This window comes from Pinus tabuliformis, chromosome 3_2 (assembly GCF_031772625.1).
Source record: "Pinus tabuliformis cultivar Carrire ecotype Pingquan chromosome 3_2, CPIR1, whole genome shotgun sequence".
NCBI classification, from domain to species: domain Eukaryota; kingdom Viridiplantae; phylum Streptophyta; class Pinopsida; order Pinales; family Pinaceae; genus Pinus; species Pinus tabuliformis.
In genome coordinates, this window is record NC_142302.1 from 26,481,804 (window position 1) to 26,500,257 (window position 18,454).

At 35.0% G+C, this 18,454-nt stretch overlaps 1 protein-coding gene across 1 annotated transcript; it reads left to right on the plus strand.

The window, feature by feature from the left end:
• The first annotated feature begins 16,726 nt into the window (after window positions 1-16,726).
• LOC149179636 (universal stress protein PHOS32-like) lies at window positions 16,727-17,966 on the plus strand. The gene has a single exon (XM_089418028.1). It carries the CDS (start codon window positions 16,885-16,887, stop codon window positions 17,377-17,379), a length of 495 nt encoding a protein of 164 aa, XP_089274154.1. The 5' UTR covers window positions 16,727-16,884; the 3' UTR covers window positions 17,380-17,966.
• Window positions 17,967-18,454: the final 488 nt, after the last annotated feature.

Consider the following 18,454-nt stretch of genomic DNA (forward strand, 5'->3'; position numbering starts at 1 on the left):
AAATCTCAGGTGAAAACCTCTTTTGAGGCACCTGAGATTGGCTCATTGATTGAAAACCTTGATGAGGCAGTCAATGGGTTGGAAAAAAAAGAGAAAAAACAAGAAAAAGAAAAGATCCTAGGTGAAAACCTCCTTTGAGGCACCTAGGCAAACCTACTAGTTGAAAACCTCATTGAGGAGGCTAGTAGGCCTAGAAGAAAAAAACATGAAGAAAAAATGAAAAACTTTGCTCCATTCCCAAGTTTTTACCACTCATTTTACTTGTCCTAAAATGCTATAGGAATATCCTGTGGTTGCTACAAGAAACAAAAATACATAGAGCAGAAAATTATTTTTGTTTTATCTTGAAAACCATGCATCTGTTTGCCAAGATGTTTTAGGGGGAGATTCATATGGATGATAGTAACATGCCAAAGCAATTTCAGCAAATTTTAGTGCACAATTTTTGAGAAATTGGCCTCCATCACATACAACCATTTTTGAATTTTCTTCATATTCTGCATCCATTAGTAAAAAGGTTTCATGAGGAGGTGCATATGGATGATGGTAACATGCCCAAGAAATTTCAGCAAATTCCAGTGCACATTTTTTGAGAAATCGACCTCCATCACCTACAACCATTTTTTATTTTTCTTGAGATTCGTGCATCCATTAGCCAAATTTTTTTTTATGGGGAGGTGTACAAGGATGATGGAAACATGCTCAGAAAATTTCAGGTCAATCTAGTATACCATTTGGGAGATATGGGTTTAAACAAGTTGCTACATGATGTCCTAGTTTACTTTGGGATGTCCTAGTTTTCTACAAGAAACTAGTTGAAGGCTATAGGAAGGTAGAGAAGGTGAAATGAAGTGTTGGTAAGGGGCATGACAATTGTGAAAAGTGTGGGGAAGGTGAACATCACCCATGGCCTAGCCCAACACTCTAAGAAGGCCAAATTTGAGTAAGATAGATTTTTCACGGTAACTGGAAGATAGGGGTTTAAAACCACCAAGCTATGAAGACCTGTGCAGAAGCAAACAAAGGAAATTATCATCTCCATAGGACCATGGGTCGATCATCAAATCGGCAGCAACATGCATGCCTCTCCAAGAACCATCAAGTAGGTACAAGTATGCAATATTCTTGACCTCTTATATTGAGCATATTATAGTTAGAAATTCATTTTCAATGCATGGAGATGAGATTTTAAAATCTAAGGATGGGTCAACAGTCTCAGCCACCTTTAGCTAGTTAATACAACTAACTCCTTCACTCATGCAATGTGGAAAAAACAAATTAGGAAGGGTGATGATTTCTAGGAATGGGGACAACAGTTAAAAGAGGAAATTTTTGCAAAGGCCAAGTCACCACAACACTCCAAGCCCTCCATCCACATCATATTCACTATCTATCCATCATTCAACCATCCCATTTAATAAGAAAAAAATATATATTTTCCAAGAACAAACCCTACACTCTGTCTCACATTGAAAATTTATTGAAAAAAAACACACAGAGCAGAACCTCTCCATTTTTAGAAACTTACACTACTCTTTATGAGCCCTAACATCATCCTCCAAATCCTCTACATCATTTCTCATCACTCCCATACAATTATAAGACCCTAAAAGATAAGGAATGACTGCTACAAGAAGGAATAAAGGAACAAATTGTGCTAAAAACAAAAATGGCAGTGCCTAAGAGAGACATAATCAAAATAGAGAAATCCAAATCCCATTAGGTAATCATCTAGGCCATAAAAGAGAAGAAGAAGACAACAAAAGGCAAGAAGGCATTCACCTTCAAAATATGACTCAAACCACAGTGATGAAAAGAGGCTTTCCAAGAGGTCTCTAATCTCTTTCTAGCTTTTGTCCAACACCTAAAAGATGTTATAGAAAGAGGAGAAAGGAATGGAAGCCAAGTTGAGGGCCTACCCTAGGCTCAGACTATCATTTATGCTCAAAATAGGTTTAAACAAGATGCTACAGAGTTTCTTGTAATTACTGTAGGAACTACTACAAGGTTTCTTGTAGTTACTATAGGAATTACTACAGGATGTCCTAGTTTTCATCTAAAGGTGTTTTGAAGGTTTTAGAGGTGTCCAAATGGTGGAAAAGGTAGCAAGAGGTTGGAGAAGGACATGGAAGACCTTGCCAAACTGAAAAATATTCAAGAACCCATATTGAATAAGGGAATAAGGTAGGATAATGGTCTCAAGAAACATTGGGATTTTTCTATGCACAAACAATTTGGAAAAATGAGTGAAAATAGAATGAAGGTTTCAAGGGAGAGGATATGAATCAAATGGATCTACATGCTAGCAGAGTTCACTTGCAAAGAGGAAAGTTAATTTTCTTTCTTGAAATACTGTTAAACAATCATGAAAAGAACAACTACATTTTTGTGTTTTTCCTTGCAAAAATTACAACAAAGATTCATATGAGAAAGGACTAAGGAATGTACAAGAGACAGGCCACTAGGACCATGAATGAGGCACAATGAGGTCACTAAGTTTCTCAAAGGACGAGCAACACTTTCAGCAGGGGGTATGATGGGCCTCTAAATTAGACATAAATTAAGGCTCATCTAACCAACATTCAACACATTAAACCTCTCTTTTTGCATTAGATAATGTATTTTTAACTTTAATATGTTCATTAGGAAGGTTTATGGATAATTGCGTATTTGTGCCTAATATTATTTAATTTTTGAGAATATTGGGAAAATTATGAAGATTTGGAGGAGGAGATGATCTAGGGACTTGCTCCCTACTATAGGATGATCAATAGTAAACAATAAATGAAGAATATATTCTAAAATAATTACACAGATTCTGGAGCTCCAATGATTAAGGAAATCTAGGAATGTGTTCCCTATCATTTAATGCAGATTCCTAGTATTGGGAACCAGATCCACTAATTAAGGGATTTTGGTGGGGACAGCTTCCTCCTTTCATGGGGAATGCTTCCTAATCCTTTTTTTTAAGTACCAAGTCGAATTTTCCTCTAGGGGTTGATTTTTCTTAGTCTTCTGGTGGAGAGAACTTGTATTTTTGCAGCTCCATTGTCGTTTCTTGTAGGGATGTAATTGTATTGATGGAAATAATGAAGATTGGTTCCATGTTCAACTTCCAGATCTAGGTCTCCTCCATAGGACTCCAATTTTCCTTGGGCTTGGCCATCCCAGGAGCCTCGGAGCTCTTTTGTATCATTACATTCTTTCCATTCACTTCTTATTCACATGCATCTCTTGTTCTTGTTTTTTTCTATTTCTACATTTAGCATTGATCATATCTTGTTGTAGGATTGGGTTAAATGGTTGAAGTGAGTTCTTTTTCAAGATCACAAACATCATTTCATTTTTGAAACAACTTTGGAAGTTCATAGTAATCATTGAGTTACTTAGATTAGTTTGATTATTCCCAAATCTAGAATTCTGGAAGTATTTTTGGCAAATATGTAATGTCCCTTAATAATAAATAATAATAATGATAAAAATAATAAATAATAAATAATAAATAATATAATATAATATTAAAATAAAAGAAAATAAATAATAAACAATAAATAAAAAAATAGTAATAGTAAATAAATAATAAATAATAATAAAATAATAAATAACAATACTAAAGCTAAATATATATAAAAATAAATAAAACAAGAAAACAGTAAAAATTAGTAAAGCTATCAAAAAGTAAAAACAAAAGAAATAAAACAGGAAAACAATAAAGTTGCATGTAGACACATGGAGTGTGTACGTGTGGTTCCCCTTCCAATGTTTTCTCTATTTAATAGATGGTGAGGAAGATGAGAGGTATTCCATCATTCCAAGATTCTATCAATCATTCTCTTGGGAGAATGGTGTTCTAAGACAAAGGAGTCACTGGAAGTAGTACGTTGATTGAGGGCTCGGGGGTGGCTAGTTGTAGCAAGTCCTTGCACAATTGAGCCTATGGTTGGGTGGAGAGTCGTCCCCAAAACCTTGTTGCAGTAAGCGGACTTCAACCACTGGTAAGTGCTACTCATAGTTTGAACTTGATGTTAATTAGTTGATTAATTACATGTTTATTTTGGGTTGTTACATATGGTATCAAAGGAAGTTCAACCCTTAGGGCCTATGGGCATCTTATATAAAATAAAAAAAATTGTTGGTATTTTTAACTCAACTTGTTTTGAAAGTCACAGGATCATTACTTTCGGGAGGCCGCATGCTTTTTTTTTTATTTGTTCTACAAACCCTCACTATACACATAAACTTCTCATTTTCCTATTTCTCTTTGGCCAATTCTTGTGATAATCTTGCTGGATCATCTATTGTTGATGTAGACTCAATGGTTGTGGATGATGAACTAGGCTCTGTACCTACAACTTCTATTGGGACTATTGTGACTGGAACTATAGCAAGTTGTGCTGCTTATTTCTCCTTTAGTAACTCTTCAAGCTGCTCTTCCATTTTCTTTAGCTGCATATTTTGCTCAATGATAAGCTTGAGCATGTCCTCCTTTTGTTGTTAATTTTCTGCTATGTCGTTTGTTAGAGGATCTTCTATAGAAGCCAACTTCAACTTTTTTTTCAATGCAACAATGTCTGCATCTTTCTTTTTGAGGAGTAACTCTGCAGCTTTGACATATTTGGGATCATATCCTACTTTAATAAAAAATTCCTCTAGCATCTTTACTCTATGATCTTTGGCTAAGGAAGAAATTTTTTCTAACTTGAGTTGAGACTAAACATTTGATAGGGCAGTCCTAAGTTTAGAAAGAGACATAGTTGTAGTTGTCATGGTGGAAAACAACATTTCACCAGTCTGTCTTTGCATATCCATCTGGTCGATTGGATGGATTTGACTTGTATCAAATGAAAACACAATCTTTTTATAATCTGATGGATACTTAGGAAATGGAATTTTGGCTTGCAAGAAATCCATTTTCATTCTCCCTTTCTCACTATCAAAAGTAGAAAGAAGCCTATGCTGGGAAGTTGATGTTTGTTTCCAGAATTGATTGTATGCATTAGACTTCAAAGTATCATTCTTCTATTTAATCTCAAGGAACCTTGAGAAGATGTTTTGATCATTTGAGGAATTGATACCTTTGGTTTGAATGATTTCTAGAGGCTCCCTAGAAGGTGAAGTTGTAGGAGGAGTTGTTGAAACACTAGTTGTAGGAGGAGTTGTTAAAACACTTGCCTGTGATGATGTAGAAACCTTTGAATCTCTAAGATCAATTATTACTGGTTGATTTTCTTTTGTTGATGTGACCAAGACAACCTTTGGCTTCTTCTATTGAAAAATGAATCCTTTCATAATCTCCTTAGTAGATGAAGTCTCCTCTCTCACCCTTTTCTGTTGCTTGCTCTAAGCAATTGGAGTCTGTTCATTGGGGGTGGATACAACCTGTTCATCTGCCTCCTGAAGTGTCCCATCATCCCACTGCTCTTGATTCATGAAATTTTCTATTTCTGGTCTTGGAGTATGATTATAAGGTGTCATTTTTAATTCAACTCTCAAGGCAGAAATAATACCAAAAGGTTCATAAGATCTGGTGTTGCAAATGAATGATCCAATCTTTGCCTTGATCTTGAATTGAGATTTCCTTTTAGCTGAAAAAAGTGCAGGTCATCCATGTTTATCATCTACCTAATATATTCCAAATAAAACATTCTCATAGGAACATACTTAGGCAGCTTATATGATGCAAGCTCACAACCATATGCCCTTATCTCTGTATAGTTCTGGTACAAATACCAGTCACTAGTTTTAGTCTGCTCACATAAGTGTAAAATCCTCTTAATTTCATCTCCAATCCTTAGCTCTGTTTGACTATTGATAAGCTATGCCACTGGAAGTGGTCCTGACTATTTCGATCCAATGAATCACTGATTGATTCACTCCTTGTTGATCCTATTTGTTGTGCTTGATAGGCAAAAGATCTCCCTTCTAAAAAATAAACATGTGAATAATTACAAAGTTGTAGCTTAACACTTCTTGTACACTATAATTCATGAATTGTTCATGTATATTATCAACGAGGAATTGTCTTTAATTATACATGAATGTTGGTTGCTGATCTTTGTTGAATATGGAAAGGAATCCAAGGATGGTTTCATCAACAGACTGGTCATCTAGATATCCTAATAAGTAGGAAAGCAGAGAAATACAATGTCTCGAGGCTTTAGGAAACATGGAAGATGGGTAGAGTGGATTCCTTTTTGGTAATTCTGCATCCTTAGGTAAAAAAATTTCAAATATTTGGGCTCTCTATGGAAAGGTTAACTTATGGTACAAATCCATAAGTGTTGCTAGTGAAAAATGGTTGAGATTCTAATTGAGGGATTAGGAGCATCTGGTTTATGGTTTCAGCAGAGATGGTTATCAAAAGGTCTCCATTCTGAGCCACCACTCCTCTTTTTACAACGTCATATTTGGCTTGGCACCAGGTGATTAGGTCAGGGAAATCATGTGTTTTTGGGAAAATGAAGAAAGGCAACAGTGATTCCCAGAATTTGACTGGGTCTTGCTGGTCAAGGTATTTTTGTTTGAGCCATAGGTGTAGTTCATGGAAATTGAACTCACACTTAGCATTTGCAATATTGAAAAGGGAGTCAACAAGGGGAACATGGTCAAGATCGAGTGGGGTGGTAGTAGCAGTGCTTTCTTCTGTATTGTGATTTTCAACTTTCCCTTTTGGGGCCATGCTGACAGACAAAAGAAAGAGAGACTCTGGTGACAAATTGATAGAATAGGAAGAGGTTCTTCACAGGGAAAATGTTTCTCCTACAACCAACAGTAAGAATTCATAAAAAGTGAAAAAGGGACAAGTATAGGTTTACTTATAACATGCAGGGATGGGTTAATGGTTTTATTTATGACCGTAGCGGCTTTAATGTACAGGAGCGGAGCTACAACGTACAAATAGAAATGGGTATGACAATAGGGAAATGGGCACGTGAGGTGGAAACGAATAGGATGACTTGGCAATGGGCATGTGAGGTGGAAAAATTGGATTGATCAAGGGATAACGGTCAAGGTACAGTATGGAGGACCATTGGAGGAAGAAAACCATGAGCAGATTGTGGAGGGGGTAGCGAACAGTTTGTGGTTTTGAGCGGGAGGGCGGGGTGCAGAGTAATGAGATGGTGACACATAGGGTTGGGGCATCCGCCATTAAAACCACTTTGCGAACCACCCCCCCCCCCCCCACCGTGTTAACGAGAAATGGTCAAGGGTGGTGTGAAGTCTCTCCCCCACTGTTGATCCAGGCGAGGAGTAGATCGCCTGTTGAATGATGCACACTTTTTATTGATAGCTGATAAGACATTTTTGTCATCTAGCAACTTTGGCTTAAACAAACATATGTGATATATAAAATAAAGTCTAATGTAAATAGATTATAACAAGGATTAACCTACCTTAGAGGCCCCGGCGGATTGCCGATGATAAACGGCCAACCGGTCTAATCGCTGGGTAAGGTGGGTTAGTAGAGTAGGAAACACATAAGTAAAGGCAAGTGGGGTAAAGGTAAATAGGAATAATGCCTGCCTTGCCTACCTCCTAATAATCTGTCCTTTCAGCCAGTGTTAGCCTGTGCAATGCTGTATGAAAGCCCGTCCAAAAGCTCCTCTTACTGCATTCCTAGCTCTATGATTGCCCATAAGACAAGGTGTAGATAAGGACACTAAACTTGACTCATAAGATGGGATGGGAGGATTTCACTTTCTCGCGACCTATTTCTTCTCCAACTATGGAAGGGGTGCCTAATTTCCCCCATTCGCAGCCTTCTCTCATAAGATGGCCAACAGCCAGACCTCGCTCAGGGAAAATTAATCATTAATTGATAAAATTTAACATTTTTAATGTGGCGCACTTAAACAAACAACCTTTGAATTTATTTGTTTTAGACCGAAGCCTTTATTTTCTTTTGCTTCCCTAACATTTTTTAAAATTTTCATTCTTTTTCATCCATATCCTAACTTAACATTTTGAATTTTTTTTGACAAATATATTAACTTATCAAAACCAAATAGTATTGTCATAAACTGGAGAACCAATGCTTTCACTGGCTTGGGTGGCCTTTGCTCTATGGCTAACTGCACGTCCAAAATCAAGTAAGCCACCATTAGAACGTTTGTGAGTCTGATTCCTTCTATGTTAACCAGATGATTCCCACATTCTCTGGAATGATCAACCTAAGATCAGATATGAGGTTGCTCTCTATCCATCGTTTGAGATAGTGAAGTCCAATGTTGTCATAGGTCTTTAGATCAAATTGTAGATTCACCTTATTACAAATATATTGAAGGATGAGAGGTTAAACCCCGATGAGGATTGCCTTGCAGTAGTTAGGGATTTTGTAGATGGTAAGTGACATTGAAAATTTCATTTGAAGCTTGTCTGTTGAACATAACTAGAGACAAGACAAAAAGGCAGAGGTACTATATGGATCGTGAGCTCATCCACAACATTTGGAAGGAACCCGAGATTGCTATAAGAGGAATTTGACTGATTTTAAATGCAACAGATCTCCCTAGGTGTTTTTCAGTGTGATAGATTCTTAAGGGCCATGGGAATAGCTCTTTGTTTGCTAAACAAATAATTCAAAGAAAAAATTGAACTGTCCAATGCTTGTGCTGATCTATGTAAGAGGCATGGATTTCAATCGTTAATTACTAGTATATGTTATATTTATTTGCGTGGGTAAAATTATATGAAGAACCAATTATTGAATAGAGTAATATAATTAAATTAATGGTTCTCAGTGCCAAGAGAATGCATTGTTAATTTGATTGTATGAGTCTGTTATATGATGATGGTTATTGTTGTGCTTCAGGCTTCAAGAGTATTGGTTACAGGTTATTTTTATGAGATCCTTTTCTGTGAGATGGTCGTTAGAGGAAATTTTAGCCTAAAAGTGCCCATGAAATTTTCATTTAATTTCCATCTCATAATATGTAAAACAATGAAAATCCTTTAAATTTAAAAAGAGGTATATGTAAATATTGTTAGAAAATTATATATTGCAAACCAATGGAACACATAGAATATTGCAGAAACACAAACATAGAAAACACATAAAACAAGAGAGACACAAATATATGTGGTTCACCCAATTTAGGCTACGTCCACGGAGAAAAAATGAATCTTCCCTTTTATATTATCAATCAAAATGAAGAGATAGAACCTACAACAAATCCACTATAATTTCCTCTTCCCACTCACATAGTCTCCTCTCTCTTTCTTGCTAAGAATAATAATATGCATTCCCAATACTATTCCCTCACATAAATCGAGGGGTTTCCTTCTAGGGAAAAAAATCCTAAATTAAACATAGCTTCTACTGTCAGATCATCTGCCTAATGAATGGCCCAAATTTACTACGAAATTACAATATTTTACAAGGAAATTTTACATCTATTGGACCCCCCTGACAATGATTAAACAGGCAATGTTTCTGTCCCGTTAGGAATTGGGGTACAACATGGCAATACCTCTGAATAAAGAAGATAATCAGGCTCCACACCCAACAATCTCCCACTTGAAGACTAATTATAACAACTCCGTTGTTGCTTCATTTGTTGGAAAATTATTCCACTTTGGACCTGGTTGTTTCTCATCTTCATCATCATACTTGAATACCAATTGAAATTGAGCAGAATCTTAGCTTCTCCCTAGTTACAACTTTCGTTAACATATCTACGGATTCTAGCTAGTGTGTCTCTTTTCCAGCTTCAACTATCCATCTTCCAACACTAACTATATGAAATGGTACTTAAGATGTATATGTTTAGTCTTGGAATGAAATGTTGAGTTCTTTGCAAGATGAATGACACTCTGGCTATCATTATATAACCTTCCCATCTCTTGCTTCTTACCCAATTCATCCAGAAACCTTTGTAACCAAACCATTTTTTTTACTAACCTCTGTAACAACAACATCCTCAGCTTCCATCATTGAAAGTGCAACACCACTTTGCATTTTTTAAACCCAACTAACAGTTTTTCTACCTATAGTAAACACATACCCTGTGGTGCTCCTCGTGTTATCTCTATCACCTATCATATTTGCATCAACATATCCCTATAGAGAAATGTTTGAACCACCAAAGCATAATGCTTGATTTGTGGTACCTCTCAAATACCTGAGAATCCATTTCATTGCCATCCTGTTCTTTTCCTAGATTTTTCATGTACCTACTTACAACGCCCACTACATGTACAATATCAGGCCTTATGCAGACCATTCAACACATTAAGCTTCCAACTGTTGATGCATATGGAACTTTAGACATATAATCCATGTCTTCCTGAGTCTTGAGACACATATCCTTACTTAGTTTGAAATCGCTAGCTAAAGGTGTACTAACTAGTTTTTCATTCTGCATATTAAATATTTCCAACACCTTTTGTATGTACTCACTTTGAGATAATGTTAATTTGTGATTTTTCATGTCTCTAGTTATTCTCATACCAAGGATTTGTTTTGCAGCACCCAAATCCTTCATTGCAAATGAATTTTCCAATAAGAACATTTATTTCCTACCTGTTAGACCTGCAACAAGCATGTCATCTACATACAATAACAATATAATATATTTTCCTTCATTTTTCCTTTTGAGATAAACACAATGATTGGAGTGACATCTAGTATAACCTTGTTCAGACATAAACCTATCAAATTTTAGATATCACTACCTTGGAGCTTGTTTTAGGCCATACAAGCTCTTCTTCAACTTGCACACTAGTTTATCCTTCCCTTTGACCTCATACCCTTGTGGTTGTTGCATATATATCTCTTCCTCCAAATACCCATGGAGAAAGTTCGTCTTTACATCTAACTGCTCAAGATGAAAATCGCATGTTGCTACTAGACTTAAAATAGTTCCGATTGAAGTCATTTTAACAATAGGAGAAAGTATTTCATCAAAGTCTATACCTTTCTTCTGTGCAAACCCCTTCACAACATGTCTAAATTTATACCTTTTTCTACCTCCATATTCTTCCTTCAACCTGTAAACCCATTTATTTTGTAATGTTGTTTTACCTGCATGTAGCTTGACTAAGTCCCAATTATGGTTATGTACCAAGGAGTCAATCTCTTCTTTGATGGCTAGCTCCCACTTCTTCTCGGTTTCTACCTGAATTGCTTCTTCATAACATTCTGGTTCACTAGAATTAGTCAACAATACATAATATAATGAAGGAGAGTATCATTCAGGGGGTCTACTTATCCTGTTAGATCTTCTAACACCACTTTCAGGTGTTTGAGTTGCCTGTTGATGTTGTGGTTGTTGATCATTATGATTTTCAGACACCTTTACTTTTTATGTGATCTCATCAAGCACTATGTATGCTCTATTTTCTATTTCCTATTTCTTTTCCCGCATTTGATCCTGATACAAGACCCTTTCATTGAGTATGAAATCTCTACTCCTAATGTTTTTGCGATTTTCATACTCATATAAGTGATAACCAAAATAATTAACACCATATCTAATAAAGGTACATTTCTTTGATTTTTCCTCAAGCTTTTTGCTATTTTCTTTATTAATGTGGACAAAGGATTCACAATCGAAAGTCTTTAAAAATTAGTTTTCATTTTTACCTGTCCATGACTCCCTCTGGAATACCACCATCCAAGGAACTTGAAGGCCCTCTATTTTTTAGATAAACAACAGTATCTACAACATCTACCCAAAATTGTAAAAGAAATCCCGCATGCAATCTCATGCACCTTGCACGCTCCATGATTGTCATGTTCATCCTTTCTGGCACACCATTTTCCTGTGGTGTTCCTGGAACTGTCTTCTCTCTGGGAATTCCATGCTCTGAATAGTACTTATAAAACTATTTTTTTTCAATATTCACCTCCATTGTCTGAACTGAGACGCTTTAACGTTTTTCTTGTCTCATTCTCAATTCCATTTCTTGAAACTATCAAATGCCTCCAATTTATTTTGAATACAATAAATCTAGTTTTTCCTGGTTGCATCATCAATAAAAGTAACATAATAGCGAGATTCACTGAGATATGATACCTTAGCAGGTCCCCATACATTTGTATGCACAAGCTCTAATTTTTCATTTTTCTTTTCTTTCCCAACTCTAAGAAATCTAAATCTCTTCTATTTTCCATAAACACAATTCTCACGGAAATCCAAATCAACATGCTTCAAACCTGGAAACAAATTTCATGAATGGAGAATTTAAATCCCCTTCTCACTCATGTGCCTAATCCTATGATGCCACAATGATGTATCTATTCCTATGGAGGTTAAAGCATTAACCAAATTAGAAATACCATTGCATAAATACAATGTACCGACCTTTTCTCCTTTTGCTATTATCAAGGCTCCTTTAGTGACCTTCCAGGATTTATATGTAAACTTAGTCACATAACCTTCACCACCTAACTGCCCTGTTGAAATTAGATTTTTCTTTAGATTTGGAACATCTCTTACCTCCTTTAATAGCCATTGGTTTCCATTCTATTGTTTTATAAAAACCTTATCCATTCCAATGATGTTATAGGGTTTATCATCACCCAAATGAACCTGTCCAAAATCTCCTTGAACATAATCATTAAATTGTTTTCTATCAAACGTGGCATGGAATGGGACCCTTGAATCTACCACCCAAGCATCAATAATAATTTCTAATGAAATAATCAAAGCATCTTGTAACGCATCACCTGTCACATTCGCTTCATGATTTTTTTTTTTTGTATCCTTCTTTTCCCTTCCGAGACTTACAGTCTTTCTTCAGGGTTCCTTTATTCATGCATTTCCATCACAGTATCCCTAATCTGGACTTGGATTTTCCTTTCCTTGACTTATTGTGATATCCTGGGCTCTTTCCTCTTTCCATTTTTCTTCCACTAGCCTTTACAGTCAAAGCATTACTTGATGTCTCACCGAAGCTTTTCCATCGCATTCCTCGCTAAGGATTGCATTGACAACATCATCAAACTTTAAAGTACTAGATCCAGAGACAAAGTTACTAATGGCCATAACTAAACCATTCCAACTTTCTGGCAATTAGCACAGAATTAATAGAGCCCTAACTTCATCATCAAAATTTACCCCTACAAAACTTAACTGACTGGTAACCGTATTAAATTCATTTAAATGATCAGCAACATATCCACCTTTTGACATCTTCATATTAAATAAACTCTTCATAAGAAATACCTTGTTTGAGGTTGAGGATTTTTCATATAGGGCTAATGCCATCATTAAACCCTCTATTGTCATTTCAATTGAAATGTTGAATGTCATTGATGCTGCCAAACGCAGTCGTATTGTTCGAAGTGCCTTTCTATCAAGAAGCTCCCATTTTGTGTATGCCATAGTTGTCGGCTTCTTTGTCTTTCCACTCAATGGTAGGTACATATCTTTTTGATGTAGATAATATTCCATCTGCATCTTCCATAATTGGCATTTTTGGCCGTCAAATTTCTCGACCCTAAACCTACCATCTTTTGCCATTGCTCCTACTCAAACCAGGAGCCCTTCTTTCCTGCGAGTTTCTCAGCCAAATCGACCTTCGACTTTGATACTAGTTGTTAGGAAATTATATATTACAAAGAAATATAGCACATAAAATATTGCAGAAACATACACACAGAAAACACGTAAAATAAGAGAGACACAGATATACGTGGTTCACCCAATTTGGGCTACGTCCATAGAGAAACATCCAATCCTTCCTTTTATATTATCCAACAAAATGAAGAGATACAACCTAGAACAAATCCGCTGTAATTTCCTCTTCGCTCTCACACAATCTCCTCTCTCTTTCTCGCTCATAATAATAATAACAACTACAATAAAATTCCCTCATATAAATCGATGGGTTTCCATTTAGGGAAAAAACCCTAAATTAAACATATCTTCTACCATCAAATCATTCGCCTAACGAACGACCCAGATCGACTACGAAATTAAAATATTTTAAAAGGAAATTTTACATCTATTGGACCCCCTAACTATGATTAAACAGGTGGCATTGCCTCCCCAATAGGAATTGGGGTCCAACATAGTGATACCTATGAATAAAGAAGATAACCAAAATCCACACCCAACAAATATTTTGGAGGGAAAGGAAGAAAAATGATTTTTTAAATTGTATTTTTGGCTCATCGCCTTATAGGTTTACTCAATTTCAAGTGTATACATTCATTGAATGTGGAATTAAATTCCTCATCCAACAAGTAACCATTATTCATACTTTTGAGAAGACCCACATTGATAAAAATTGAAGATACATTGAAAAAGCATGTTCAACACACTTTTTCAATGTATCTTCAATTTTTATCAATGCGGGTCTTCTCAAAATTATGCATAATGGGTAGTCAATAATTCCACATCCAACGAGTGTCTACACTTGAAATTTGAGTAAACCTATAAGGAGATAAGCCAAAAATTCAATTAAAAAAAGTAGTTTTCTTCTTTTCCCTCCAAAATCCATAATTATTATTTTGTTATTTTAACTATTATTTTATTATTTTTCCTTATGAGGCCACTTTTAAGCTAAAATTTCCTCTAATGTTAAACTGTATGGTCAAATTTTGAACACATTCAATACCCAAACAACTATCCTAGATAACTATCAGACACAACGAGCTTTGTCATCTCACAAATGGGAGCTTGTCCATAGGATGGTTAATTACTTAGCTACATTTTTCTTACAGTTATAGCGAGCTATGCAATTTGGTAAAATAAAGTATGTCAACAGTTTTAATCATGAAAGTTCGTCAAAGATGGTCAAAGGCATTATGTTTTAAATGGAGTTCAAGTGAGATCTCGAAGATGAGGTGGTGAAGAAAGAGTGGTGTTTGCGAGATTCCAGAGTGAATGTGAGTGCTGATGAAGACCAATCAGTCATAGATTATTCTTCTTATTATAATATGTGTTTTTAATGTTTTCCATGTAAGAATTAAGGGAGGGCCTTGTAGATAATGCTTAAATGATATGTTTAGAGTTGGTTTGGGTTTCTATTGAGAGAATATCTCAACTTTCTTATCCATGTTTGGCATCTATTGGATCTCAATCCAATTATATATTTGTATCATATTTCTAAAGGAATGGAGTGAAAAAATATTTTTATGTTGTGCAGTTAAGTTTCTTTCTAAAACTTAGAGTTCGATAGTTAAAGAAATTAAACTTGGGTTGTCAAAACCATGAGAAAAACCATGCATTGTGAAAATTTGGGTTTTTGTAGATTACTTTATTTAAGTTTATGATTCTATAGTTAATATTATAATTATTAAATAGGCTCTATTAAAGAAGAATATTATGGGAAAAATCGGGAGTCCCAAAAGTTGGATATGTATAGTTTAATTTATTTAACTTTACGATTATATTGTTAAAATTATACTTATTAATTTTGCTCATTTATTTTAATAATTTTAATTATGCAAAGATTTGCACCTCTTATTTTTTATTATATGTTATTTTTTTAGTTTTATTATTATTATTATTTATTTTTATGTAATTTGAACAAGAAAAAATGTTTACAAGATAAGACATCTCTTCCATATGGGGCTAGAGAGTGCCTCTCTACACAATAATATTTTTAATTTTGCATAATGTTACTTCATCCCAATATGCTAGAAATGTTGTATTGTAATGTTTAACATTTTGACTAAGTCAAATCACATAAATAATAAAAATAAAAAATGACCAATGATATTGAATCATGATTTTCATGTGGAATATAACCTATTTAAAAAGGGAAATTAAACTAGCCTAAATCCATCTTAACTCAAGATCTACCAAGGGTTGAGAATCAAATCTCTTGAGATGCAAACCTCTTTAGAGCTCTAGCTTAGTATGGTAAAGATGTTGTAATGTTTAACATTTTGACTAGGTCAAAATAAACCCTGACAAAATAAAAAAATAAAATAAAATAAAATGATTTTTCTCATGGTATTCTTAACCCACAATTTTTCCCATAGTATTCTTCTCTAATGTTTGATGTAGTCTATTTAAAAGCTAAAGGTGTTGTAATGTCTAACGTTTTGACTAGGTCAAAATAAACCCAAACAATATAAAAAATAAAATAAAATAAATTGATTTTTTCCATAGTATTCTTAACCCATGATTTTTCCCATAGTATTCTTCCTTAATGTTTAATGTTATCTATTTAAAAGCTAAACTAACTTTAAAAAATTTAACTACACTCTGTAAAAATAAAAATTAAAAATATTCTAATAAAAATAAAAAATAAAATCTGGTTTATTATTTTCAACCTCGTATTATTGCTTTCACATGCTTAAATGTTTTGTGAAGCTTTATAATATACAACATCGATAATTGTACAAAACCACATTCAAAGAACTTGCTTCTAAAATACTTGCGAGTCATGAAAATTAGGGAATTGTGGCCCCATCTTATTTTAGACATTTGTTAAATTTTGAGTGCTGCCCAAGTCAATGGTTTCACATGCGAGAGTGGTTTGGGGTTGGTTTTGACTTTCCAACTAAAGACTTTGTCTCTATAGTATTTTTTTATTTTAATTCATTAAAAAGAAAACACCCCACTTCCCAGAACTGAATGAACAAATACTTGCTGTCAAATTAAAATTTAAAAAACAATTAAGAAAATCCATGCTTATCTGAAACCCCACTCTGACTCATTAAAAAAGGTGAATTGAGCTTTCTTCCACCCAATACGCCTCCAAATATTAATTATAAAATTGGAACTGACGCGGTTGAATGTGGCAGCACTTCACATGCAAAGCTTGGGTTACCTGTACACGCTATCTATAATTTTAGGTTTTTATATATTCCTTCTCAATGCTCTAACAGGAGGAAAAATCTCGAGGGAAAGAGACTTTTGTGTGGTCGAAAATTGGGAAGAAAATTCTGAGAATCAAAGCTTCAGATCGATTTCTCTCTCTCTGATGGCTAGCAGTCTAATCATGGAGAAGAGGCACGTAGGCGTAGGCATAGATTTTTCCAAAGGCAGCGAGTACGCCCTCCAGTGGGCGCTCGCCAACCTTACCAGACATGGAGATACGGTGTTTTTAATATTCGTGAACAGTGACGTTGAATATGGAGAAGCCCACCTTTGGATGAAAGGAGGCGCCCCACTGGTTCCTCTGGAAGAGATTGAAAGATCAAGCATGATGGTGAAATATGGTATCAGGTTCACAGCAGAAATCATTGAAGAGGTGAGATTGGTTGCGATCCAGAAGGATCTCACTGTGCATCTCAAGGTTTACTGGGGTGATGCAAGAGAAAAGCTCTGCGATGCAGAGGCTGACCTTCAACTGAACTCTCTGGTTGTGGGTAGTAGGGGGATGGGACCCTTGAAGAGGGCTATCATTGGAAGTGTAAGTGAGCATGTTGTGTTTCATGTGGCTTGTCCTGTTACAGTGGTCAAGACTCCCAGATAAATGAGGGGCTTTACTCTAATTCTGAAATTAGGTTGATTGTAGATTTTCAAAAATATGTAAGACTCCCAGATAAATGAGGGGCTTTACTCTAATTCTGAAATTAGGTTGATTGTAGATTTTCAAAAATATGTAAGAATCACTGTCAGGAGGGGTTAATTGTTTGAGCTTATGTTGATTGCAGATTTAAAAATATTTGATTGTAGATTTTCAAAAATATGTAAGAATCACTGTCAGGAGGGGTTAATTGTTTGAGCTTATGTCGATTGCAGATTTAAAAATATTTAAGAATTATTATCTAGAAAGGTCAATTGTGATTATCTGATTCTTAAATATTCTTATAATCTGCCATCAACATAATAAAAATATACCCTTATAGTGAAATGATTTATTTTGTCAAGACAAGTTAGGTATTTTGATCAGATCTCTCCAACAGAGTTTGGAATTGGGTCGTAAATTGTTAATAAATTGCTGTATTGAGAAAAGCCAAAAAAAAAATTGGGTGATAGAATGATAAATAATTTGTTGTACAGACCGAAGAAGAATTGACTGGTAAATAATATGTAATTAGTTGTGTCCAGAGGAAGATCTCCATTATTTTGTATAGAGCATGGGGTTGTGTTGCTTAATCTTTCTGGTTGTGTTTAAAGTATGGTTTTCTGTATTTTATGTTTAATAACTAACTGTTCTTCAGACTTGAATTTTGACTTTCTTTTCTTTTCTATTTTACACTTGGGTTTTAACACAAAGTCATGCTGCTGAGATTTACTCTGATATTGGCCACAGTTATCCAAAATGATTTAAGGTTTTATATTTCTAATTGTAACTACTGAATACCTTCCATTTCCAACTGCAAATGCTGAAGATGGGGAGCCAATCTCCACATATCTTAATAGAGATACATATTGCCCCATTTTGGTCATTGTAATGGGGATGTAAATATTAATTCTTATGGGAATGATTTTTTGCTGGCAAGCTGTACAAGGGAGTGTTAATTGCCAATATTGTATTTCGAGATCAATTTTTATGGGAATGTTTTTTTGCTGGCAGGTTGTACAAGGGAGTGTTAATTACCAAT

Coding starts and splice junctions, on each gene's coding strand:
- LOC149179636 (XM_089418028.1), top strand. CDS start 16,885: ATGGCTAGCAGTCTAATCATGGAGAAGAGGCACGTAGGCGTAGGCATA.